Genomic DNA, 25144 nt, shown 5'->3' on the forward strand with positions numbered 1-25144 from the left:
CTGCCCAGCAGCTTTCCTCACACATGCCCCTCTCTGCCCAGCAGCTTTCCTCACACATGCCCCTCTCTGCCCAGCACATTAGTCACACATGCCCCTCTCTGCCCAGCACATTAGTCACACATGCCCCTCTCTGCCCAGCACATTAGTCACACATGTCCCCTCTCTGCCCAGCACATTAGTCACACATGTCCCCTCTCTGCCCAGCACATTAGTCACACATGCCCCTCTCTGCCCAGCACATTAGTCACACATGTCCCCTCTCTGCCCAGCACATTAGTCACACATGTCCCCTCTCTGCCCAGCACATTAGTCACACATGCCCCTCTCTGCCCAGCACATTAGTCACACATGTCCCCTCTCTGCCCAGCACATTAGTCACACATGCCCCTCTCTGCCCAGCACATTAGTCACACATGTCCCCTCTCTGCCCAGCACATTAGTCACACATGCCCCTCTCTGCCCAGCACATTAGTCACACATGCCCCTCTCTGCCCAGCACATTAGTCACACATGTCCCCTCTCTGCCCAGCACATTAGTCACACATGTCCCCTCTCTGCCCAGCACATTAGTCACACATGTCCCCTCTCTGCCCAGCACATTAGTCACACATGTCCCCTCTCTGCCCAGCACATTAGTCACACATGTCCCCTCTCTGCCCAGCACCTTTAGTTACACTTCCCCCCATTACATTACCCCTGCTTCTTACTTTATTCTCCACTGCACATCACAGGAACAGGAAGATATCCAGGAACAGGAAGATATCCAACAGCAGCTGCTGCACTTTGTGTCATGTGACCACCGCAGCGGTCACATGACCCGGTGATGTCACAGTGACGTCTGTACGTGCCTGAGCTGAGGAGGATCTGACTGTTACCGGGGAGGTGATCCCGTGGTGTGACCGTGTGTGACCGGGGAGGTGATCCCGTGGTGTGCCCGTGTGTGACCGGGGAGGTGATCCCGTGGTGTGCCCGTGTGTGACCGGGGAGGTGATCCCGTGGTGTGCCCGTGTGTGACCGGGGAGGTGATCCCGTGGTGTGACCGTGTGTGACCGGGGAGGTGATCCCGTGGTGTGACCGTGTGTGACCGGCCAGAAGCAGGAACCAGGAACTACTACATAATATACAGAGGTAACACTGCTTGTGATGTCCCTGAGTGATTAATGTCGGGTGACATGTGGGTGACATTACTGGTCGGGTGTTGTATAGATATATAAGGATATCATGTGTCTGTGTCTGGGGCTCATGCTGACATCTCACCACTTACTACTGATCTCGGCATTTATATTGTGTAACTCTTTGTTTTAGCTTGAAGTGTAATAATCTGCAAAGTTAATGTCTGGAGAGTTCTACTAATATAACCTTCTATGTGCTGCCTGCAGAGCATTGGTTTATTTATTGATGTCTGTCTAAAGTAACAAGTGCACAGTGTATACAGCGTCAGAAGGCAGTTTGTTATTGTATTGATTTAACTTTTAATTATATTCAGGTTTCTCCCTCTTGTTGGTTCATGATGTGAGATGTGATTGCAGTCTTCATACAGCTGTATTGCAGGAGCTTGATCACCTCTCCACCAGTCCTAGAGTCCTAGATATCCACCTAGATAGTCCTAGATATCCACCAGTCCGAGATACTAACTGGTATCTGCTTGTGTCCCTAATTTAGCCACAGATTTGTTTGTTAGGCCCCTGGGTAAAAAGACTGATTTGCGCTGTGTATGGCCTCCTATATTCGTTTATCTACTGCATTGTTTACTATCAGTAATTATGGGAAAACCTGTTGCCAAGTGGAAATCTTGGTATCAATCAATTTTATTTGCACTATAAGGTAGGAAATCACCATTTATTTATATAGCGCCACTAATTCCGCAGCGCTGTACAGAGAACTCATTCACGTCAGTCCCTGTCAGTCTAAATTTTCTAACACACATACACACACATAGACACACATAGACAGACAGACTAGGGTCAATTTGATAGCAGCCAATTAACCTATTAGTATGTTTTTGGAGTGTGGGAGGAAACCCACACAAACACAGGGAGAACATACAAACTCTTCACAGCTATACAGAATTATTGGCACCAGAGATTTATTTCAAGGTGCTTAAATATAATATATATAATTAAAGTTTTTAAAACAGTAAAAGATGACTGTATTCCATTTAACATGTTTTGTTTTTTTTGTATGCATTCAAGCTGTTAAAACGTTATCTTTTCCGCAGACCATGGACTCTCGTTTTAGTCGTGGAAAGTCTTCTATTCTAGAGCGCTCACTGGCCAGGCCGAAGACTGAGGTGAGCCTCAGTGCATTCGCCCTTCTGTTTTCTGAAATCGTCCAGTACTGCCAAAATCGTGTCTATTCAGTTTCTGAGCTTCAAGCTAAATTGTCCGAGCTTGGCCAGCAAGTTGGTTGTCGTATCCTTGATCCGCTGGTCATGAGGGAGAAGAATGGTAAACGGGAGACTAAAGTGATCAGTGCCCTCCTTTTCATTAAGGTTGTTGCATGGAAAGCACTGTTCGGTAAGGAAGCAGACAAACTAGAGCAAGCAAACGACGATGACAAAACTTACTACATTATTGAAAAGGACCCTCTTATCAATTCATACATTTCGGTTCCAAAGGAGAACAGTACTCTAAACTGTGCGTCTTTCACAGCTGGTATTGTAGAGTCTTTGCTGACCTGTAGTGGCTTTCCGGCAAAAGTGACCGCCCATTGGCACAAGGGGACCACTCTCATGATCAAATTTGATGAGTCTGTCATCGTTCGTGACAAAGCACTGGATGGACGCTAAAAGTCATTAGATATTAGACGTTGATGGCAGCTGCCAACCTACTTTCTCTTTTTATTTCTCTGTTTGCACCTTAAATAAACCTTGTAGAACTAAATTTTGTTTTCAGTTGCTTGTATATGAATAGCAGTGTTTCCCGCTTGCATCACCTCTAGAGAGATTTTGATTTAACATTGTATATTTTACAATTGTTTTAGTTGAAATGAAAATGCTTAAATAAATCTACAACGTCTTCAAATTGTCTCTTTTCTATACTTGTTCTAATTTTACCCTAAGTATTTTGACGTAAACATGTAGCTATATAGACATTTTGATTTGATGCTTGTCGCATTACGTAATATACATTTTATGAAAATGAATTAAAAAAAATTCAATTCTCATCATTTTAAAGACTTTGGGTTGTGAATTTGAAATTTGAAAGCAACTAAACGTGTCAGCCACAGTTATCTTTTATTCAGCACTACATATTTAACTTTACTATTGTGTTGAGCCTAGTAGCATGTCTGTGGTAGGTGAGTTTTAGCTCAAAGTTAATAATTGTGTTGAACTTTGAATAACTTACACTAACTAACTGAAACCTGTTAATCTTTGGGGGGGGGGGGGGATTTTCGGCTTCTATTTATTTACAAAAAATTATGGGCAGCCATGGGACATGCATTTGTGCTGGATTTACCTTTATAATGCTAATATATATAGTACTGTGCAAAAGTTTTAGGCAGGTGTGGAAAAAATGCTGCAAAGTAAGAAGTGTTAATAGTTGTTTTTTTTTGTTTTGTTTTTTACCAATTAACAAAAGGCAAAGTGAATGAACAAAAGAGAATTCTAAATCAAATCAATATTTGGTGTGACCACCCTTTGCCTTCAAAACAGCATCAACACATCAATTCTTCTAGGTACACTTGCAGACAGTATTTGAAGGAACTCGGCAGGGAGGTTGTTCCAAACATCTTGGAGAAATAACCACAGATCTGTGGATGTAGGCTGGCTCAAATCCTTCTGTGTCTTCATGTAATACCAGACAGACTCGATGATGTTGAGATCAGGGCTCTGTGGGGGCCATATCATCACTTCTTCTTTACGCTGAAGATAGTTCTTAATGACATTGGCTGTATGTTTGGGGTCCTTGTCCTGCTGCAGAATAAATTTGGAGCCAATCAGATGCCTCCCTGATGGTATTGCATGATAAGTACCTGCCTGTATTTCTCAGCTTTGAGGACCCATAAATCCTGACCAAATCACCATTTACCTGATTACCTTTACCTGTTTACCTGATTCTGCATTACGTTTAGCAGCTACAGAAGAACATTTGCAGCAGCAGCCTCCTTCCCTTGTGTACCATGTGACTTCAGAAGTCACATGACTTGGTGATGTTAGAAGGCCCTTTCGATGAAGGGGATATAGCCATTACGTAGTGGCAGTGGCTTAGCATTGATCAAAGCATTTTGTTAAAATCAGTGGTCGAAGTGTGCCGGTATACAACGGTATATCATACTGCTACTTCTGCCACTGCTTTTAATTTAACACCCTATGTGCCGCCTGTCACATCTGTGTTATGTGTGGCCACACATTACATATATTTGACAGGCTGCACGTTCACCTTATGTATCTTTTGATATTTTAACCTCTTTGTGAAAGTGAAAGTATGCATTCCACCTGTCACTGAGTGAATAGAAACATCAGCAGGAGAAAGAAAAGTGGTGAAGCAGAAGTAGGAAAATAAATGAGAGAGAGGATTCAGGAGCATTGGTAAGTGAATCGGGAGAAGATGGTGAAGGGAAACATGGGAGAGAAGGACAGGGGAGCAGAAGGTGCAGGGGGACGTGTGAGAGAGAGGGACAGGGGAGAAGAAGGTGCAGGGGGACGTGTGAGAGAGGAACAGGGGAGAAGAAGGTGCAGTGGGACGTGTGAGAGTGACGGGAGAAGAAGGTGCAGGGGGACGCGTGAGAGAGGGACGTGAGAAGAAGGTGCAGGGGGACGTGTGAGAGGGACAGGGGAGAAGAAGGTGCAGGGGGACGCGTGAGAGAGGGACGTGAGAAGAAGGTGCAGGGGGACGTGTGAGAGGGACAGGGGAGAAGAAGGTGCAGGGGGAAGTGTGAGAGAGGGACGGGAGAAGAAGGTGCAGGGGGACGTGTGAGAGGGACAGGGGAGAAGGTGCAGGGGGACGTGTGAGAGGGACAGGGGAGAAGGTGCAGGGGGAAGTGTGAGAGAGGGACGGGAGAAGAAGGTGCAGGGGGACGTGTGAGAGAGAGGGACAGGGGAGAAGGTGGTGCAGGGGGACGTGTGAGAGAGAGGGACGGGAGAAGAAGGTGCAGGGGGACGTGTGTGAGAGAGAGGGACAGGGGAGAAGGTGGTGCAGGGGAACATGTGAGAGAGAGGGACGGGAGAAGAAGGTGCAGGGGGACGCGTGAGAGGGACAGGGGAGAAGGTGCAGAGGGACGCGTGAGAGAGAGGGACAGGGGAGAAGAAGGTGCAGGGGGACAGGGGAGAAGAAGAAGGTGCAGGGGGACAGGTAACAGGAATAAGGCAAAAGATGGTGCAGGGACATAGGTCAAAGGTAAAGTGGGAAGCCAGAGGTAGCTTAAGAATGGGAATGTCAGGGATGCAGCAGTAATGATGGATGGGAATGCACAGACACAGATTATTTTTATTTGGGTGGAGGGGGTATTCAAGCACAAACAGGACAAGTGTTTAACTAAATAATAAAAAAAAAGATCATGCTAGCGCACTTGATTCCCTTATATTTTCCATACCTCCATTTCTCAATTTCCATTTCGACCACTTGTTAAAATACCAGTGACCTAAAGAAAGATGCAAACCTGCAAGCACCTTGATACAATGAACATATTTGAAATAACATTTCTATTTTTATTATAACGAGGGATTTAGTAAGGTGACTGTTATCACTTCCTCTGCACAATATACTTGACGATAACTAGAGAACAACTTCCACCCAATCTATATACCGGTAGTGCGACCAGTGTTTGTACACTTTACATGCATCGCAATAAAGTTTAGTGAAAGCTGCACCCGTTGCTAAGACGCAGACTGGGAGGACGCCGCTGTACGGAAGATGAACACTTGACCAATCGGGAGGCCGTGTGTGTCACGTGACATCAGTGCCCGGGAAGCAGTTGTACGGACGGTGGAGGTGTGCAGGAGCAGGTGAGATGGGGTTATTAATGGGCTGGTGCAGCAGTGCATGGTCAGTAGGTGATCAGGATGCCTTATAAAGTTTGTAAGAGAATGCATTATCGTATCTGCAGTGTGTCATGGTGCATTGACAATTGTATGTACCCACTATTGCAGGTGTAGGGAGACTGTGACCCTCCAGATTACATGGAGGGTCACATGAATCATGCACTCGCAGGGCATGCTGCGACTTGTTGTGCTACAGCTGCTGGAAAGCCGCAGAATGATTATATATTAGGCATAATGTAACATAGCATACCAGTCACTGTGTGATGATATGAATAGTCTGCTCCTGTGTTTCCCTTCTGATTTTCCAATTGCAATGACCTGAGTTGAATTTAATAATCAATGTTGATCAGTGCTTATACTAAACATATTGCCTGATACCAGCCTACAAAGTATGATGGTGTGCAGCTTCATATAACTTTATGGTAATAATCCATGTATGGGCTGTACTTATATTCAGTGCTTTAGTGGGAGGAATAATTTACAGCATTTTAGTACATGGTCCATTTTCTGATGAACAGGAACAGACCATATACTTACAGCAAAATGGCCCGTTCATGTTTTGTGTTCATTTTTAGGTCGAACTAACAGAAGTAACATTACAAACAGCCCATTACAAGGAATTATTAAACAATATCCTTTGTATAAAATATGTTTTGTTTCATTCATTAGGGAGTTTTCAGCATCATGTACGCTAAAAGTGACTCTATTTAAGGAGTACTTTGTGGATATTTTGCTTTTTAAAGTATTACTAGCACCTAAAAAAATATTTTACTAATGTGCCCCCTAGCTAGAGTCCCAGTGGCTGTTACATTCAGAATTGGCTAGCCAATCAAGCGCACAATCTTTAAATGTGACAAGACGGTGATGAATGGAAAGACCAATCACAAGCCACAGTCTCTAGATTGTAGTCCTCTCCCTTGCCTCCCTCTAGGTCAGTGATGGGCAAACTACGGCCCGCGGGCCAGATCCGGCCCACTTAGAGGTTCTATCCGGCCCGCCAATATTTTAAAAAATTTCATCAAAATATGCATAAAATGATTACAGTATAATTATTTGTTTTTATATTTAAATTAAAAAAAAATGGATACAAGGAACTTATAGAAATGCAGTCACAGCTTCATTCATCACATTGGTTTTATTAAAATTTGTATTATATATTTCGATATTTGAGTTTTTTAATAAATTATATTGGCCCGCCTAAAGTTTCTCTTTTATTTAGCGCGCTCCTGAAAAAGTTTGCCCATCACTGCTCTAGGTTTTCAGCTGGAACTGTGGAAGAAACTGTGGTTAGAGGGCAAGTTAGTAAAATATTTTCCTAGGTAATAGTGCAGCTTTAAGATCAAACCTGTACATCCACTGACAATGTGTGTGCGAAAAATGTATGCCCAAAAATGACACTTTGAAACCCACGTACAGAAAATCTTGTCTGGTCAACCAGTTAAAGGTTTGTTTTAAGTTGTTTTTCTGTTGTTTTTTTTTTTGGAGGGGGGGGTTAAAATCTTTTTTTTTTTTTTTTTAAATTTATAAACTGCCACCAAATAATGACTGGCAGGTATGGAAATTAGTGCATAGCTAACTGCAAACATTTTTTGTAATTTAATCTATCATCTTTCTAGTACTGTTTACAAAATAAAAGATTTTGTGTGATAGGTCGCTATCGGTTACAGCACCTCTTACACCCAGTTTTCATAAATGTCCCCCGACTGTGTTTGATTCCAATGCATACCAAAGGGCCTATTAGAATTTTATATATATATATATATATATATATATATATATATATATATATATATATATATATATATATATATATAAAAAAAATTATTTTTATTGTTCTAACGTCATCTCATTATAGTTTTCACCTTTATTGAGAAGTCTTTTGCTCAGGACTGCTGCATTGTTTTCATCACCTCCCCTTCCCTGACAGCAAAATCCCCAGATGGCTTAAAGAGCTTAGTATGTCCTCCTTGTTGGGTGATAATGCAAACTGACTTATCGGCTGCTATGATCACTGCCTTGCATCTCTTTCTTCAGAGAACAGTAGAATCACTGGGCTGAGCTGTTTGCCTGTAGAATTATTTTACTTCTAGTAGGTAAGGATAATATTCTTCAGCTTGTATGCAAATAGGAGTAGTTGCCTTGTCCTGCTTGTTTGTAGTTGAGTTTGCTGTGACAGGCCCTGGTACTCTACTCCGTGTCATTATCTTACATTGTCTTCTTAGTTCCTGTGTTACAGTCACTGTCACGGAGATCTGATTTATGTATTATATCATCCTTCTGTGTTCTGAATGACGGTTAACCATCTTAGACTGAAAACGTTAGTTCTAGCTTCTATTTATTAGCGTTGTTGTTTATCCTTGTGCTCTTTGAGCAGTTAACGATCTATCACCTGGAATGCTTTGTATCTGCAGATTTCCAGATGAGTGTTTTTTATTCCTCCAAAAAAGCATGATGCATAAAGCATGTCTTTCCCTTTCCTGCCCCTGGTGTTTCCCTCATTAAGTTGTTGTGCAGTGCTCCTCACAGTGACTTTAGGTTAGACACTCTGGAGATCATGTCTGTATGTATGCAGTTACCAACAACCAGCAGCAATAATGTCCTTTTATTATATTTATGGTTGTCTGAACTTTCTGAACAGCGGGTTTCCAGATCAGAGATCCCATGCCTATATTATACAATACACAGTATACACTTTATTATTTATTTATGATCTTCTTTGTTTATTAGCTCAGGTGGCTGCACTCTAAAATTTTTGTCGTGACGGTTGCATAAAAGACTGTAAATAATATTTAAATCAGTATTTGCATTGTTTTGAATGGGTTATCCGCTTTTGGACAAGCCCGGATGTTTAGCCGGGAACCTCAATGTAGACCTTCAGTGGAGCTCCTGTTCTACAGCACCTGACGACATGCCCAGGGAGTACGCTGACAAAGGCAGTAGACTGAATCCAGGTGATCTGATTGGACAGCTGCTACAAGCCAATCAGCTTCCTCATACAAGGCATATCCCCAGTGTCAGGTGTTAGAATTCCTGCTCAACCTCGCCGATAACGCCTCTACAAGCTGTTGGTGCAGATAATGGTTGGAGCTTCCACTGAAGGTGTTCATTGTAGCTAGTTAAATAGTATGGGTTGTCCAAAAAGTAGACATCCCCTTTTATGCAACTGTGCAGAGCTATAAGGATCTGTGTGTAGAATAACGTCTGTCCGTATGCTTTTGTCAAAGAAAGTAAAATTTTGTATCTAAGTTTTTTTTTTTTTTTCTTTTTTTATTTGTACCTGCAGATGGTTTGTGCACACGAGTATGGAGTTAGGAAAGGGTAAACTCCTGAGAAGTGGCCTCAATGCTTTGTACCAAGCGATCCACCCCGTGCACGGTTTGGCTTGGACAGATGGCAAGCAAGTCATCCTGACAGCCTTACACCTTCAAAACGAAGACCCTAAGTTTGGCAATTCTGTGGTGATCGGGCAGTTTGAGCACGTTCATGGTCTGTACTGGGGTCCAGCTCACTCCAGGGACACCCCAGCTCTGCTGGCGGTCCAACACAAGAAACACGTCACTGTTTGGCAGCTGTATTATAATAATTCGGAAAAGAATAAGTTGGTGGTTTCTCAGACGTGTGAAGTCGGAGATCCCCTCCCAGTGCTCCCTCAGGGCTGTGTGTGGCACCCGAGCAAAGACATATTAGTCATATTAACGAAACGGGATGTCTCGGTCTTGTATTCTGCACGCTCCGACAATGCCAGCGTTAAAGCTGACATTAAAAGCACTGGTGTTGTACACTGTGCCTGCTGGACTAAAGATGGTAGCCGTTTAGTTGTTGCAATCAGCAGTGCGCTTCACTCTTACATATGGGACAGCAAGAACAGCTTGTTAAAGCCCTGTAGTTTTTGCCCTATATTTGATGTTGGTGGGTACATTTGTGCTATTGAGTCAACTGTTGATTCACAAGTAGCTGTGGCCACGGAGCTTCCTCTAGACAGGCTCTGTGCGTTAAATGCCGGCATTGCATTCGATGTTCCAGCCGCCTCCGAAATATCGTTCTCGGCCCAACCAGCCTTGCTGCTCATGGATGAAGAATTCTCTCTAGATGTTGGGCGAAAGTCAACTGATTCTGGGACTTCTCTGTCCACAGATTCTCCAATTACTTCACCAGGAACTTTGGACCTAACCCACATCTTGGTCAACCACACGAAATCGGACCTCAGCCCACTTCTTAACTTCAAACATAAGGACTACATAACTGGAAGCGGGCAAGACTCCTCTCACCTTATCCTTGTCAACTTTGAGAAAAAAGTGACTTCCACCCGGAAAGTGAGCATCCCTGGGATTCTGGTCCCGGACATGTTGGCCTTTGATCTCGGGGCTCACATTGTGGCTGTGGCTTCAAACACATGTAGCCATGTCCTTGTGTATTCATTAACGTCCACAAACATGCCCAATATACAGCAAATCCAATTGGAAAAGAATGAGCGTCCGAAAGGCTTGTACTTCCTGACGGAAAAAATGTTGCTGGTGTTAGTTGGGAGGCAGAAAACGTGTGATCCAGCGTTTCTCCCTTCGTCCAGCTCAGATAAGTACATCATCCGTTTGATGGTGAAGGAGGTCATGTTTGACGAAGACTCTTCCACTTCTTCGACAGACATTCCCAGCGCACATTCCAGTTACGACTCATCCTTGTTCTCGCATGGGAAGAAGAAATATGTGAATAGTTTCTTCAAAGACGAGCAGCCCCCTGCTAGCTGTGAGCTGTTGATCCCTGGTAGCACCGCTGGGCGCCATGTTCTTAGCAAAAAGCAGCTGATAGAGGAGATTAGAAGTTACAACTGTGATCAAAGTCTGACATCTAGTGACTTTGAAGATAGAAAGAACACAGTGACCGTACACAAATTAGACACCGAGCCGAAAAATCGCTCTGTGACGCTGGGCCTGGAGGCACAACGAAAGCCGGCCAGCAGGCCGACGTCGCCTAAACTTGAGTACCAGGCGAGCCACAAACCACCCAACTTAACCAAGAACTGCGCCCCGCTCCCTGGCCAGGACATCCAGTACATGTCTCGGAACCTTGAGCGACTCTGTTGCAACATGGCAAACCTACAGCAGCGGCTCTTGGATCTAACGGACATGGCGCAGAACGGAAGAAAGTCTTATTCTTCGTACCCATCTTTTATGGACTCTCCGTATGTGACCATAATATGCCAGGTAATTCTATGCATTTGTTTACTCCTGGGATTTGTACGGCTGATTGCCGGGAACCCTCTGTAGCATTTATCCACTGAAGGGATTACATTGGTGGAAAGTGAGGGGATAAGATTATAAGGCCAGGGTTTCTAATTCTGTAGCATTATCGTAGACTTTACTGTACATTACCACGATCGCTTAGAATAAACTGTATTTTTAGTGAGATTTTTATATCTGAAGCAGTTTTTAGTTTTCCTTTGGGGCTTTCTCTATCGCTCTATCTGTATTCTAGCTAAATAATGTCTTTATGTAGCTGTAAAGGATAAAACATGTGTCTTACTGCTCTTTGCTGTGCGCATCGATTACAGTCTTCTGACACCTTTATGTACTTTGGAATCCTGTGTATTCCCCTCTTGCATAACTTATTTGTATTCCATTATTCTGTTCCTAGTTGTCTTGTTATTTATCTGTGCTCATTCTGCACTCTAACTAGGCAGCTCGTCCCTAGATCCCTCCAGCAAGAAAGATAAAATGTATATTAAAACCAATATATTCTTGTATTATTGTATTTACTGTGTATGTTTGTAGAATACAAGTAATCGGGAAATATTGTACAGGAACTATAGCGAGATAATGAATCTGATTGTAAGACTTGGCTGTAGAGCTAACAGTCTAGTTGCTGTTCTCTTTGGGTTTTCTGTGCCTTGGATTTTCATACTATAACATACATATTTGTCCAGAAGTGTTAGAAAATGCTTTGCTACTCTCCTCTTCTATCAGAACAGACCTGTGCGTGGAAGTAAACATTATAGATGCTCATTGACCCCTGTGAACTGGTTTTGGTTTTGTATCTGGATTAGCTTCCTGTTTTGCTTTTGGCAAAACCGCCCTCGTGTGTTTTGGTTTTTTTTTTTAGAAAAAATCCTAAAATATGCTAAAATCACATAATTTTGCTGTTTTTTTATTCCTACATTATTATTAACCTCAATAACACTAATTTCAAGTCATTTGCAGTCAATTTTGACCACCTTGCAGGTCACAATATTATTTTCATACACTTTCTGACAAATACTGCAACGACCTGGCTGGATGGTAAGCGACAGAGCAATGACTCAAACACACGGCAGTTCCTAGCCCATCTAGGACACATTGGCACACAGCAGTGGCAGAAAAGAAAAATAGGGGTCCGCCCTCCCTCCCACCCCTCGCTGTGTTGGATCTTAAAAAGGAATTCAAAACTCCCGAAATCCGACGACGTCACAATGACGTTTTGCCTCGTTTTCAATTCCGAGGGCGCGCGACAGTACCAAGCTGGGTACTTGGATCCCCTAAGTTCGGGTGTGTTCTGTTCTCCAGGAACCGAGCCTGAGCATCTCTAGTAAATATACACAATCTGATGAGTATTGGTCAGTGGGAGTGAGGTCATAGATCACATACCTAGTTGTAGGTTAATGATCCTATTTCTGAATTATGGGGGAAACGTGAGTTAAAGATTTCACGTAGGGTCTGTTATAGGTGTCACACTGACCTTGTCCTTATCACATATCCCTTTATGTCTGTAAAAGTTCACCAAGGACCATTTGCTAAATACCCCTCTGTCCATGAATATTTACCAAGTACCTCTGATGTGGACACCAGTTAGGCTGTCATGTCTGTAATTGTGTTACTGGTTTCCCCTCGGAATCTTTGTATTGTATTGTGCGCAAACGTTTAACGTGAATCCAGATGAATAGATCTGGGAAGCAGAGGAAACTGTTTAGAAGAGGTTATAGCTGATTCAGAGGAAGCGGCGGCTTCTTCCCAAGATTACTGACTAACGAGATTAACTGAGGTTGCTGCCTTCCTTCTATTGCATCGTTATGTGCATGCTCAGTGTAAAGCTGGGTACACACTACAGAAATTTCAACCAACTTTTTATGCCGAGCGATTTTACATCCCATCGATGTTCCGATCGATCGGTCCATGGACTGCATACACACTAGCCTTGTTTAGGGCGATAAAGGGAAGAGCGGACGTCCCTTTAGCGACTTTTTACAGCCATGTTGTCGTGAGCAATGACTGTAATTTCATACTCACTGTTGTGGATCGGTCGGAAGTTTTATACACACTGCACAACGGAAACGAGATTGGAACGAAAATATTAAACGGTTCGACCAACCAAATGAGGCGACAATCGTCCATTTGGGCAGACTTTCGACCATCGTGTCACTGCACACACTGACCCGACTTTTGAACGAGCGGTCATATGTCGGCTGATTTAGCCGATTATTGGATGAAAACTGTGTATTGTGTACCCAGCTTTACACAGCAATGTATGAGGATAATAAAGAGCTATTGCACATCTTAACCAGGGTCATTTTTGTAATGACAGCTATGTAGAGTTTGAGGAATGTGACAACCTGCATTCTGTGGTGAATAATTCAGCGCTGTATATCGCCCAAATGAAAAGACTAAAATACTTAAATACAGGAATTTTGACACACACCGATCCTTCTTTGATCCTCGATTGATTGTATACATATAACGAGAAATAGAGAATAATAGTACAACGCTGTATATCGGAATGATCTAGTACGGAGTCTTCATAAATACACATCCATAAGACTGTTTCCCTTGTAAGAACGTACATTAAGCAGAAGCCATCCAATTATTACCCCTGGAAATAACTGTAGACTGAGAGGAGAACTTAGCTACAGCCATCACCGGCCACGTGACTGCTATGGGAGGCAGCAGTCATGTGACTGTCCAGACCCGCTCTGTCTGGCTGCTAATTGATTTACATTCATGCAGTCATTGGATTTGCAGCTCGGGCAATTATGTCAGATTGGTGAAGATACAATCGGTGCATTGCAGTGTTGTATTCGCAGTTGCATCTGGCTAGTAATACCCCATTCATACTGCACCAAAAACCCGGGTTTTTGCAGAGGCACGCTGAAAAACCCGGGTCTTGGTGCAGTATGAATAGTCCAACCACAAAATCCCGGGACTTAGACCCGGGATTTTGCGAGGGGTAATTCCCGGGTTGGACCCCGCTCGCCTGCAGTATGAATGGTGCAACCCGTGTAATTCCCGGGTCTCACCATTCATACTGTAAAAAAATATAAAAATGTGGAAGTAAAAAAAAAAAGTTTTTAATTAATAAAAAATACATAACAAATGTTTACTTGACTTATTTTCAGCCAGCGGTGTCTCCGGTGCGTTGCCGGCTGTCCGGGGGACCTCTGGGTACTAAAATGATGTCATTTCTAGTCCATTAGAAATTACGTCATTTTAGTACCCAGAGGTCCCCCTGCTAGCCGGCAACGCACCGGAGACACCGCTGGCTGAAAATAAGTCAAGTAAACATTTGTTATGTATTTTTTATTAATTAAAAACTTTTTTTACACTTTTTTTTTTTTTCTAAAACCCGGGTCGGGCAGGTGCAGTATGAACCCGCCCGACCCGGGAATCTTGTTATCTATACTGCCCTGTGCCCCGGCAATATCCCGGGTTAACAACCCGGGATATTGCCGGGGCGGCAGTATGAAAGTGGTATAAGAGAAGATGGAGAGTAGATTTATAAAGCAATTCCCATGATGACTTTCTAGAAGATAGGTTCTGGTAGCCATAAAGCAGGCTTGGCTAACCTGTGGCACTCCAGGTGTTGTGAAACTACAAGCCCCAGCATGCTTTGCCAATATATAGCAGCTTATTGCTGGAAGGGTATGCTGGGACTTGTAGTTTCACAACACCTGGAGTGCCACAGGTTAGCCAAGCCTGCCATAGAGTGTACTGTGCTCCGGAATAAATTGTCAACCACAAATTAGACAGCTAGTCACAGACTAAAACTGGATACACACTACAGGTTTTTCATCCAATTATCATGCTGATCACACAACAAAAGTCCATTTTGGTCAGATATCACATTCGTGTGTACGCTTCCATTTTCATGTTTTGTTGTACTAAAGTAAAACGTATCATTTGATTTTATAAATTTCCTAAAAATCGCGATCAACGATTGAATGATGTCAGGCAAATGTAGAAGTGTGTCCGCATGCAGGAAGGACCATCAGTGTAGTCAGATTTCCAGAGTGTACAAAGTCATGATCTTTTCAGCAGATGGTTATGACAGATGGGGAGCACAGATCTCAAGGTAAATCGTGTTGGTGTGTACACATGAATCTGCATGATCATCGGGACATTCAGTCATTGGTAAAATCATTACAAAAATTGCATCTGCAGTAACTTTCTGTAGTGTGTACCCAGCTTACAGCCTGTCTGACAGCTTATTTCTCTTTTATAAACACAGAACAAGCTTTGAGCATAAATGATGATGGACGATAAGCTAGGTGGTTCGGTAATTAATTGACCACTATTTCTTGTGGTATGGACCTGGAGTCCTGGACTATAAGTCTAGTAGAAAGCAGACGTGTGGTACCAATCTTCTAAAAGGGAACAAATCCAAAACCAGGATATTACAGGCCTGATCTAGCAATGTGCGAGGGGATTTTCTCTGTATTTGTTCCTTTCAGGATAACCCCACCCTTTCAAGCACCTGCTATGAGCCTATAAATTGATTGAGCAACTTCCACTTCTGTATTAAGACCTATGAGTCTGACTTCTGTCTCTGGTAAGTTGTCTGAGAGTAGTGATTCTGAGATATAGTGTAGATAATTTATTATTATTTTATCCTCTCCACCTTTGTGTTGCTGTTACATAGTTACATAGTTGATGAGGTTGAAAAAAGACACCAGTCCACCAAGTTCAACCTATTTTGGATCTCCTGCGATCCTGCACTTATATTTGTAATTAATCAAGAGTAGGCAACCGCCCATCTGTTTCAATTTTGAAAATCCCCCCCAGACTCAATATTGCAATCCAATTTTTAACCTATATCCACTACTATCCTTTATTTTAAATTAACGGTCGTATCCCTGGATACACCTTTCCGCTAAAAATTTGTCTAACCCTTTCTTAAACATATCTATTGAATCTGCCATCACAACCTTCCCTGGCAATGAATTCCATATCTTGACTGCCCTTACTGTAAAGAACCCCTTCCTTTGCTGGTTGTGAAATTTCCTCTCCTCTAACCTTAGGGGATGACCACGTGTCCTGTGTATGGTCCTTGGGGTAAAAAGTTCCCATGAAAGCTCTCTGTATTGACCCCTAATGTATTTGTACATAGTAATCATATCTCCCCTTAGACGCCTCTTTTCTAAAGTAAACATGCCTAAACTGGCTAACCTTTCCTCATAACTTAATGACTCCATACCCTTTATCAATTTTGTCGCCCTTCTCTGAACCATTTCTAGTTCCAAATTATCTTTTTTATAGAGTGGTGCCCAGAACTGTACTGCATATTCAAGATGAGGTCTTACCAATGATTTATACAGTGGCAAAATTACACTGTCTTCCCTTGCATCTATGCCCCTTTTTATGCATGCCAATACTTTGTTTGCCCTTGCAGCTGCTGCTTGACATTGAGCACTATTGCTAAGTCTACTGTCTACGAGCACTCCCAAATCCTTTTCCATTATAGATTCTCCCAAATTAATTCCATTTAATTTATAGATTGCGTTCTTGTTTTTGATCCCTGAATGCATAACCTTACATTTATCTGTGTTAAACCTCATATTCCATTTAGCCGCCCAATCCTCCAGTTTATTTAAGTCTCTCTGTAGAGAAGCTACATTTTGCTCTGATTTTATTACCTTACAGAGTTTAGTGTCATCTGCAAAAATAGAAACTTTACTCTCTAAACCATCACCAAGGTCATTAATAAATATATTAAAAAGGAGTGGTCCCAGCACGGAACCTTGAGGAACTCCACTTAAGACCTTTGACCAATTAGAAAATGTTCCATTTATCACAACTCTCTGTTCCCTATTCTCTAACCAGTTTTCGATCCAAGTACAAATTTTGATTTCTAGACCCAGTTCCCTTATTTTGTAAACCAACCTCTTGTGTGGCACTGTATCAAAGGCCTTTGCAAAATCTAAGTAGACCACATCTACTGTCCTGCCCTGGTCTAAGTTCCCACTAACTTCCTCGTAGAAACTAATTAGATTAGTTTGACATGACCTATCCCTCACAAATCCATGTTGATTCCCACTAATAATTTTATTGCGTACCAAGTAATCCTGAATACTGTCCCTTAAAATACCTTCCAGTAGTTTCCCCACTATTGATGTCAGGCTTACAGGTCTATAATTCTCTGGTTGTGATCTCGTCCCCTTTTTAAACAACGGCACCACATCTGCTATTCGCCAATCCCTTGGTACTGAGCCAGATGAGATTGAATCTCTGAAAATTAAGAATAGCGGTCTAGCTATTTCCGAGTTTAATTCCATAAGGACCCTTGGGTGTATGCCATCTGGACCTGGAGCTTTATTTATCTTAATATTCTTCAGTCGCCTTTGGACTTCTTCCTCTGACAACCAAGTATTAATTAATGGCATGGTTTCATTTCCATTTTTATGTATTACTCCTGCCATTTGTTCCTCTCTGGTAAATACTGAAGAAAAGAACGTGTTTAATATCTCTGCTTTTTCCTTAGTATCATTTATCAATTCACCCATCTCACTTCTTAGTGGTCCTATATTATCTTTTTTAATCCTTTTGCCATTTATATACTTAAAAAACTTTTTGGGGTTTGTCTTACTTTCTTTTGCAACGTGCCTTTCATTTTCTAATTTAGCCAATCTAATTTCCTTTTTGCATGTTTTATTACATTCCTTGTACCTATGGAAGGACTCCTCTGACCCTTCAGACTTAAACAATTTAAATGCACGCTTCTTCCTTTGCATTTCTTCCCTTACCTTTTTATTTAGCCACATTGGTTTAGACTTAATTCTTTTACATTTATTTCCTATAGGAATGAACTTATACGTGTATGTTTCCAACAACATTTTAAAGACAGCCCACATTTCTTCCGTATTTTTTCCTTCAAAGGCTTTGTCCCAGGCTATGCTCTTTATAGACTCCTTTAGCATATTAAAATTTGCCTTTTTAAAGTTTAAAGTCCTAGTTGATCCCTTATACTGTTGTTTCTGGAAACTAATTTCAAATGAGACCATATTATGATCACTGTTTCCCAAGTGCTCCTTTACTTGAATATTTGATATTACGTCTACATTGTTTGTTATTACTAGGTCCAGTATAGTCCGGTTCCTAGTTGGTTCCTCAACTAATTGGGACATGTAATGGTCTTTTAGCGTGCTCAGAAACCTATTTCCCCTAGCTGTACCGCAGGTCTCAGTACTCCAATCAATGTCCGGATAATTAAAATCCCCCATAATTAAAATTTGACCTAGTTGTGTAGCCTTTTCAATTTGCTGTAGAAGTTGGGCTTCCTCAATCGTACTAATATCTGGCGGTTTATAGCATATCCCTATCAGAAACTTCTCTGAACTTTTTCCTCCGCTGGATATTTCCACCCACAATGCCTCTATATTATCACCAATATTCTCATATATAACTTCCTGAATACTTGGTTTTAATTCTGGCTTAATATAAAGACATACTCCTCCTCCCCTTTTATTTACCCTATCTCTCCTGAAGAGAGAATAGCCTTCCAAGTTGACTGCCCAGTCATGTGTATCATCCCACCAGGTCTCAGTAATACCTATAATATCATACTGCTCATTCATTGCTACTAGTTCTAACTCCCCCATTTTACCTGTCAGGCTTCTTGCATTTGCAAGCATACACTTAAGTCTATTGGCTCCCTTAGGTATTTCTTTTAGCTTTAAAAAGGGCCGCTCCTTATCGGCTATGCTTCCCTTTCCCCCCTCTCCACCCCCTTTACTCTTGTTAAATTCCTCCTTACTACTCTCAATGTCTATCCCATAAATACTTGCTTGCCCCTCCCCCACGGAGCCTAGTTTAAAATCTCCTCCAACCTTCTAACCATCCTCTCCCCTAGCACTGCAGCCCCCTCCTCATTCAGGTGCAATCCATCACGACAATAAAGATGGCAACTGACCGAGAAATCAGCCCAGTGCTCTAAGAATCCAAAACCCTCCTTCCTACACCAATCTTTTAGCCACGCATTAACCTCCCTAATCTCCCGCTGCCTCCCTGGACTAGCGCGTGGCACAGGTAGTATTTCCGAAAATACTACCTTGGATGTCCTTGCCTTAAGTTTGCGACCTATGTCCCTGAAATCATTCTTTAGGACACCCCTTCTTCCTCTAACTCGGTCATTGGTGCCAACATGCACCAAAACCGCTGGGTCATTCCCAGCCCCTCCCAACAATCTGTCCACCCGATCCGCAATATGCCGAGCCCGAGCACCCGGGAGACAACACACTGTTCGGCATGCACGGTCCCGGTAACAGATTGCCCTATCTACCTTCCTAATAATTGAATCCCCTACCACCACAATCTGCCTGGGTCCCTGAGTAACTTTGGTCCCCTCTGTGCTGGAGAGACCATTCCCCTGGTTGCTAGAGGAAGCAGTGTCATCCAACTCTACCAATTCTGAACTGCCTTCCACAGTATCTTCATCCAATCTGGCAAATCTGCTGGGATTGCCTAGCTCAGAACTGGCCTGCCTCTTCCTCCCTCTGCTACCCCTAGTAACTGTTAGCCAGCTGCCTACCTGTGCATCCTCCTCTGTCTCTGCTCCACCCTGCTCAGCTAACGCATCAACGGTGAGCTGTAAACTCTGCTCCAGGTTGGCAATGTCTCTCAATGTTGCAATGGTCTGCTTTAGATCAGTTACCTGGGCTTCCAAAGAGACCAATTGCTCACATTTCTCACAGAGGTATAAACCTTGGAACACTTGCTCCAAGTGTGCATACATATGACAAGATATGCATTGAGTGAGATCATCAAGCCTGCTACTACTCATCTTATTATGGCTAACCTAACTTCTTATAGCCTACAGTGAACTTTAGTACTAGCCTTTCCTAGCCACTTACCAGATTAAACCCCTTCCTGGATTCAACTCCTTAATGGAACCAACTCCACACTTTAAACAAAAACAGCACTTGAAATCAAAAAAGCAGTGAAATCACAAGCTCAATGAAATCGCTTGCTACCTCCTGTTAAATAGAGCTTGCACTAACCAGCTGTATCAACTATGCAATTAAACCACACCCACTAGCTCTAACAGAGAGAAGGAAAAAAAAAAAAAAAACACTTAATAAACACACAGAAAAACGAATCCCGTTCAATAAACACACAGAATAATAATAAATAATGTCATTTATCGCCTCCCAATTCCTTGACAACTTTGCGGCCTGACTCCCTTATTTTCTATCCTTTGACCTGCCTACACTCGTACTAGGTGATTTCAACAATCCCATTGATAATCCCACTGTCTCTTCTACCACTAAACTTCTTTCACTTCCTCCTTTGGTCTCTCCCTATGGACCTCATCTCCCACCCACTGTGATGGACACTCCCTTGACCGTGTCTTCTCCATCTTTAGTTTCTCTAATTTAGCCTTCTCACTCTCTGACCACAACCTCCTTTCCTTCAGCGTCACCTTACCTTATGCCCTTTCCCCTGCACCTAAATGCACACGTACACAACGAAACCTAAGTACTCTTAACCCAATCTACTTCTCATTTTCACTAAAGCATCTATTTTCTCCAATGACTGCATTGTCCTGTCCTATTCAGGCTGCCTCTTTCTATATTAAAACTTCAGCCCTAGACAATACAGCTCCAGCTACTACTAATAGTCTCCGACGATCCAAACCCCAACCATGACACAACAAACAGACCCGCTACCTGCAGAAGTGCTCCCACCCTGCAGAGCGCTACTGGGGGAAATCTCGTTCCTATCCTGATTTCCTCCACTATAAATTCTTCCTTTCTTCTTACAGCACTGCCCTTTCAAATGCCAAGCAAACATTATTCAAATCTCTAATATCCACCCAGTCTTCTAACCCACGTCGCCTCTTTGCCACCTTCAACTCACTTCTCTGCCCACCTGCACCTCCTTCTCCTCCTTCCTCCCTCAGCTGCCCATGATTTTGCACCTATTTCAAAGACAAAATTGACACCATTCGACAAGATATTTCCTCATGCCAAATTCCACTCACTCTACCCACTTTTACCTACACTCCCCAATCCACCCTTTCATTCATTCTCTCCAGTAACTGAAAATGAAGTCTCTGTACTCATTTTATCATCTCACGCTACAACGTGTCCACTCGACCCTATTCCCTCCTAACTTCTCTGCCCCCTCTCCTCCACTGCATGCCCACCTCTAACTCACCTCTTCGTCCTGTCTCTCTCCACTGGCACATTTCCATCCACCTATAAATATGCGCTCATCTCACCTGTTCTAAAGAAACTATCTCTCGATCCGGCCTCTTTCTCCAACTACCGCCCTATTTCTCTTCTCCCCTTTGCCTCCAAACTACTTGAGCGATTCGTGTACAAACGCTTGTCTCACTTTCTCTCCTCTCGTTCTATTCTCGACTCTCTGCAATCAGACTTCCGCCCCCAACATTCCACTGAAAGTGCTCTCACAAAAGTGACCAATGATCTATTTACTGCTAAATCTGATGGTAATTTCTCCATACTCATTCTCCTGGACCTCTCTGCTGCTTTTGATACTGTTGATCACCCTGTTCTCCTACACACCCTTCACTCCATTGGTCTTCGGGACACTGGAGGTGGTTTTATTTGTTTATTTCTTTTACTAACTATATAATAATCTGGATTAGCAAGTACACTTCAGTATATAACTTCTGTAATAGTTCATTTTTCTCCCACCGAACATGCAATGAGTTAGTTTTCGTATGACTGTACAGGAATGTATTTGAGGGTTTGAGGTTACATACAAACTACATGCTATTTTTCATGTTATATTGAGACTGAAGTACCAGTCATAGACTCCAAAGGAAGAGTCCCCTCAAAGGTAAATTATTGTAACAAGTGGCAGCTTCTGAGCAAGAACTCTTGTAAACCTTAGGGCACCCGTGTTTTACTCGACAAGAAGAGTTCTGCAAATCCTTTATCGTATTTAAAAATAAATAATTGTGTTCCCTTTAAATGTATGAAACCGTTAACTCCGCGTTTTCTCTCCTGACTGCAATAGTACCACTCGGACCGCCCTCCGGCAAAGAAGTGTATCCTGCTCTGCGACAACAAACTGCGTCTCAACACCCTGCAGGAGCTCTTCTGTCTGTCACTTGTAGAGATGCAGTTGGGTGAGTTCAGAATCACCTTTGTGAATTTCCCATAGAAAAATGGACCACAACAATTATACATTTCTAATGTCCTACCCTATTATTATAGTATTGTTCCATTTTGATTTGTTTGGTATTAAGTTACCTGTACTTATAGCTTATACAGTGCACAGAATACACTTTTTATCATTATTTACACGGTATAGCTATTTATGTGCCAGTAATTGTAAAACATATATATATATATGTGGCATTTAACAGCTGCACCTCCGTAAAAAAACATGGGGTAATGGAACCTGGACCAAGTCACCCGGACACGTCAGAGTTTCGGGGAAGACTCACTGATCTGTGGCTTGCAGCATTATTGACAAATTGCTCAGACACACACATAGTCCATTCATTCTGGTTGCTGCACAGCAATCTAACGCTGCATTATAATAGGTGGCCAACTTCCCATGTTCCAATCAATAGCCCAATAAATCAGTAACAGTGTGTCAAGGGGGCGATGTGAACTCTTTTTTTTTTTCTTTCATTCTTTTAGGTTCCTCTTGTTGGATTACTCTGACAGCAGACAGCGAAGGCTTCATCCCTTTAACATTTTCAGCCAATCAGGAACTGTATATCAGAGATGCCAGGAGCTTGCCACCCTCTCCGCTGAATGCAGACAGCGTCTATCACGCAGAGCCCCCCAGCAGTATTACTTAACGTACGGCTGTGCGGTTTAACGGTTTACTGGACTTGGGGCACAAGCACCCCACTTCTACAGGATAATTTAAAATATTTATTTCAAATATATATAAAAATGTCAGAAACGCAGACAGTGCTGCTACGACGCCCAGGCTGCTGTACGGAATCCTTACCTCCGGTGCTGCTGGGATGTTATCCCAGTGTTTAGTGTAATACACAACCTGGATCACTCCGACTCAGAGCCTGAGAACCGGCCAATAAGAGATTTCAATAGATCCACTAATATGGATGAGATTTGCTCATTTTTATAGTCCATTGTCAGTGTTTGTAATGTGATTTTACTGACTGTTGTCAGTATTTGCAGTATTTATCTTTAGACACAGAAGTGCTGGTTAACACGCATGAAGTATGTATGTTTTGTTTCAAAAAACAAACAAATGCATGTTCCTGATTGTACCTGCAGAATAATGAATATATGCTGGAGCTTGTAGAAGACTATATCTGCCATCTACAGTGGAGGTCCGTTACAAAATACAAAACGGCCGCAGCTCAAAAGCACTTTTGGGTCAGCTGCACCCCTCAATTAGTTCAGATAGACCTAGATTTCGGGGTGCATAGGCTCATGGAGCACAGTGGGCGGGTTTGCGGAGGGGCAGCGGCTTGTACAGGCAGAAGGGAGGGGTTGCAGTGAAGGGTTTTGTGGTGAAGCACAGAGTAGCTGCATTTGTCCTTGTTTTGCAGAGCAGAAATGAAATTTCTGTTTAAAGGGGTGGAAAAGATGCATCTTCGTTTGCGTGACCAGCCTGGCATGGCCACTTCCATTCCTCAACGTGATTTAACTTTTGCCCCAGCTCTGAGCTGGCAGAGATCTGGTCTCATTCTCCATTTATTAGGTCTAGCAATAAAGAGAGTGCTCATGCCCTGAGCCCAAGCAGTCATGATTAATAAAAATCATATATGAGACTGAGCATTCTGTTAGGGGGAAAGTTACATTTCTTTGTCTGAAAGGGGGTACTTGAGGGGTAGGAGGCTGGTCACCTTAACGTTGCCCTTCAGATATTTCCTATTCTCCTCCATACGTTGAGGCGCAAGCCTCAAAACCCCAGGCACTTTACAGTTTGCATTGGGGGTGCTTTGTAAATTACCTCCAGTGGAGACAGCCATTTTTAGGCTGTAACAAGTATCCAAATGCCAGTTTACCAGGAACGGAGAGAGATCATGAGGCACTCTGTGGCTCATGCCTCAGCAGTAATGTTGTTTGTTTCTAGTTACAGATGGGTTACGTTGTGGTTAATATTGAGCTACAGGAGGCTCGAGGTATTTCAAAGGTAAATTTTACTCCGATTTTGAAAGAATCGCAGATTCAGGAACACAATCAGACCCGACACGGTCATAAGTAATAGGCAGAGATGTCAACGTGACCCAGTTCATCTAGGAGAGATTAGTTTACTTCTGAATTTAGCACTGACTTTTTAACCTATATATAAGAAGCATCTTGCAGCCACTGATTAATGGACCAGACAGTGTTGGGTTTAGGAGCAGACCGATATTTCTCGGATGAAATGGGTCAGGTTCATGTGTCCTCATCTAAGACTCTGATAGATTTATCAAAGCTTCTAAAAGGGGAGGTGTTTCCTATAGCAACCAAAACAGATTCTAGGTATCGTGTTCTGGAATGTACTACCTAAAGATAGCTAGAATCTGATTGGTTGCTATGGGCAACATTCTCACTTTTCCTTTTTAGAAGGCTTAGTTAATCTACCCCTTTTGAGTCTGTATTATCACAGCCAGGCCAAAAATGATAAGGATTGTAGTTTGACTTTAACAACTTGAGTGAAATGGGTTTCAGCCCACCAAGCCAGTGTTCATGCGGCAGGGCATAAACGGTACAAAGACAGCGGTGATTGTGACTACAGGAATGGTGCTGTTTTTTTTTTTATCATATGAATATAACAATATATCCACTACGAGAATGTAACTGAATGTACTAGTCATGTAATGATTTTCTAGTTTGGATATTTGCTGTCTTCCGATCCATGTCTTCTGATTGACACCCTCCCCCTACTCTTCCATCAGACTTAAGCACCCCAGTAAGGGGGAAGAAACGAGTGTGGTTCCGGAGTATGTCATTTCATAAATAAAGCTGTCCTAGGGTGATCCAAC

At 42.6% G+C, this 25144-nt stretch overlaps 2 protein-coding genes across 2 annotated transcripts; both read left to right on the forward strand.

Annotated features, from left to right (window-relative positions):
- Positions 1-809: 809 nt before the first annotated feature.
- TRAPPC5 (trafficking protein particle complex subunit 5) lies at positions 810-3023 on the forward strand. Its single transcript, XM_075201363.1, has 2 exons — positions 810-1128; positions 2219-3023. The coding sequence occupies exon 2, from the start codon at positions 2222-2224 to the stop codon at positions 2786-2788; it is 567 nt and encodes a 188-aa protein (XP_075057464.1). The 5' UTR covers positions 810-1128; positions 2219-2221; the 3' UTR covers positions 2789-3023.
- Positions 3024-5839: 2816 nt separating this feature from the next.
- On the forward strand, positions 5840-25144 carry WDCP (WD repeat and coiled coil containing). The gene is made up of 4 exons (XM_075201364.1): positions 5840-5947; positions 9267-11184; positions 22204-22315; positions 22836-25144. Exons 2-4 carry the CDS (start codon positions 9286-9288, stop codon positions 22997-22999), a joined length of 2175 nt encoding a protein of 724 aa, XP_075057465.1. The 5' UTR covers positions 5840-5947; positions 9267-9285; the 3' UTR covers positions 23000-25144.

The sequence above is a fragment of the Mixophyes fleayi genome, chromosome 3 (genome assembly GCF_038048845.1).
Source record: "Mixophyes fleayi isolate aMixFle1 chromosome 3, aMixFle1.hap1, whole genome shotgun sequence".
NCBI lineage: Eukaryota > Metazoa > Chordata > Amphibia > Anura > Limnodynastidae > Mixophyes > Mixophyes fleayi.

Bases quoted from the DNA above. Each gene is read 5' to 3' on its own strand.
- WDCP (XM_075201364.1), top strand. From the start codon at position 9,286: ATGGAGTTAGGAAAGGGTAAACTCCTGAGAAGTGGCCTCAATGCTTTG. The intron at 11,185-22,203 runs GTAATTCTATGC...TGACTGCAATAG, and splicing joins ATGTGACCATAATATGCCAG to TACCACTCGGACCGCCCTCC. The intron at 22,316-22,835 runs GTGAGTTCAGAA...TCATTCTTTTAG, and splicing joins ACTTGTAGAGATGCAGTTGG to GTTCCTCTTGTTGGATTACT.
- TRAPPC5 (XM_075201363.1), top strand. From the start codon at position 2,222: ATGGACTCTCGTTTTAGTCGTGGAAAGTCTTCTATTCTAGAGCGCTCA.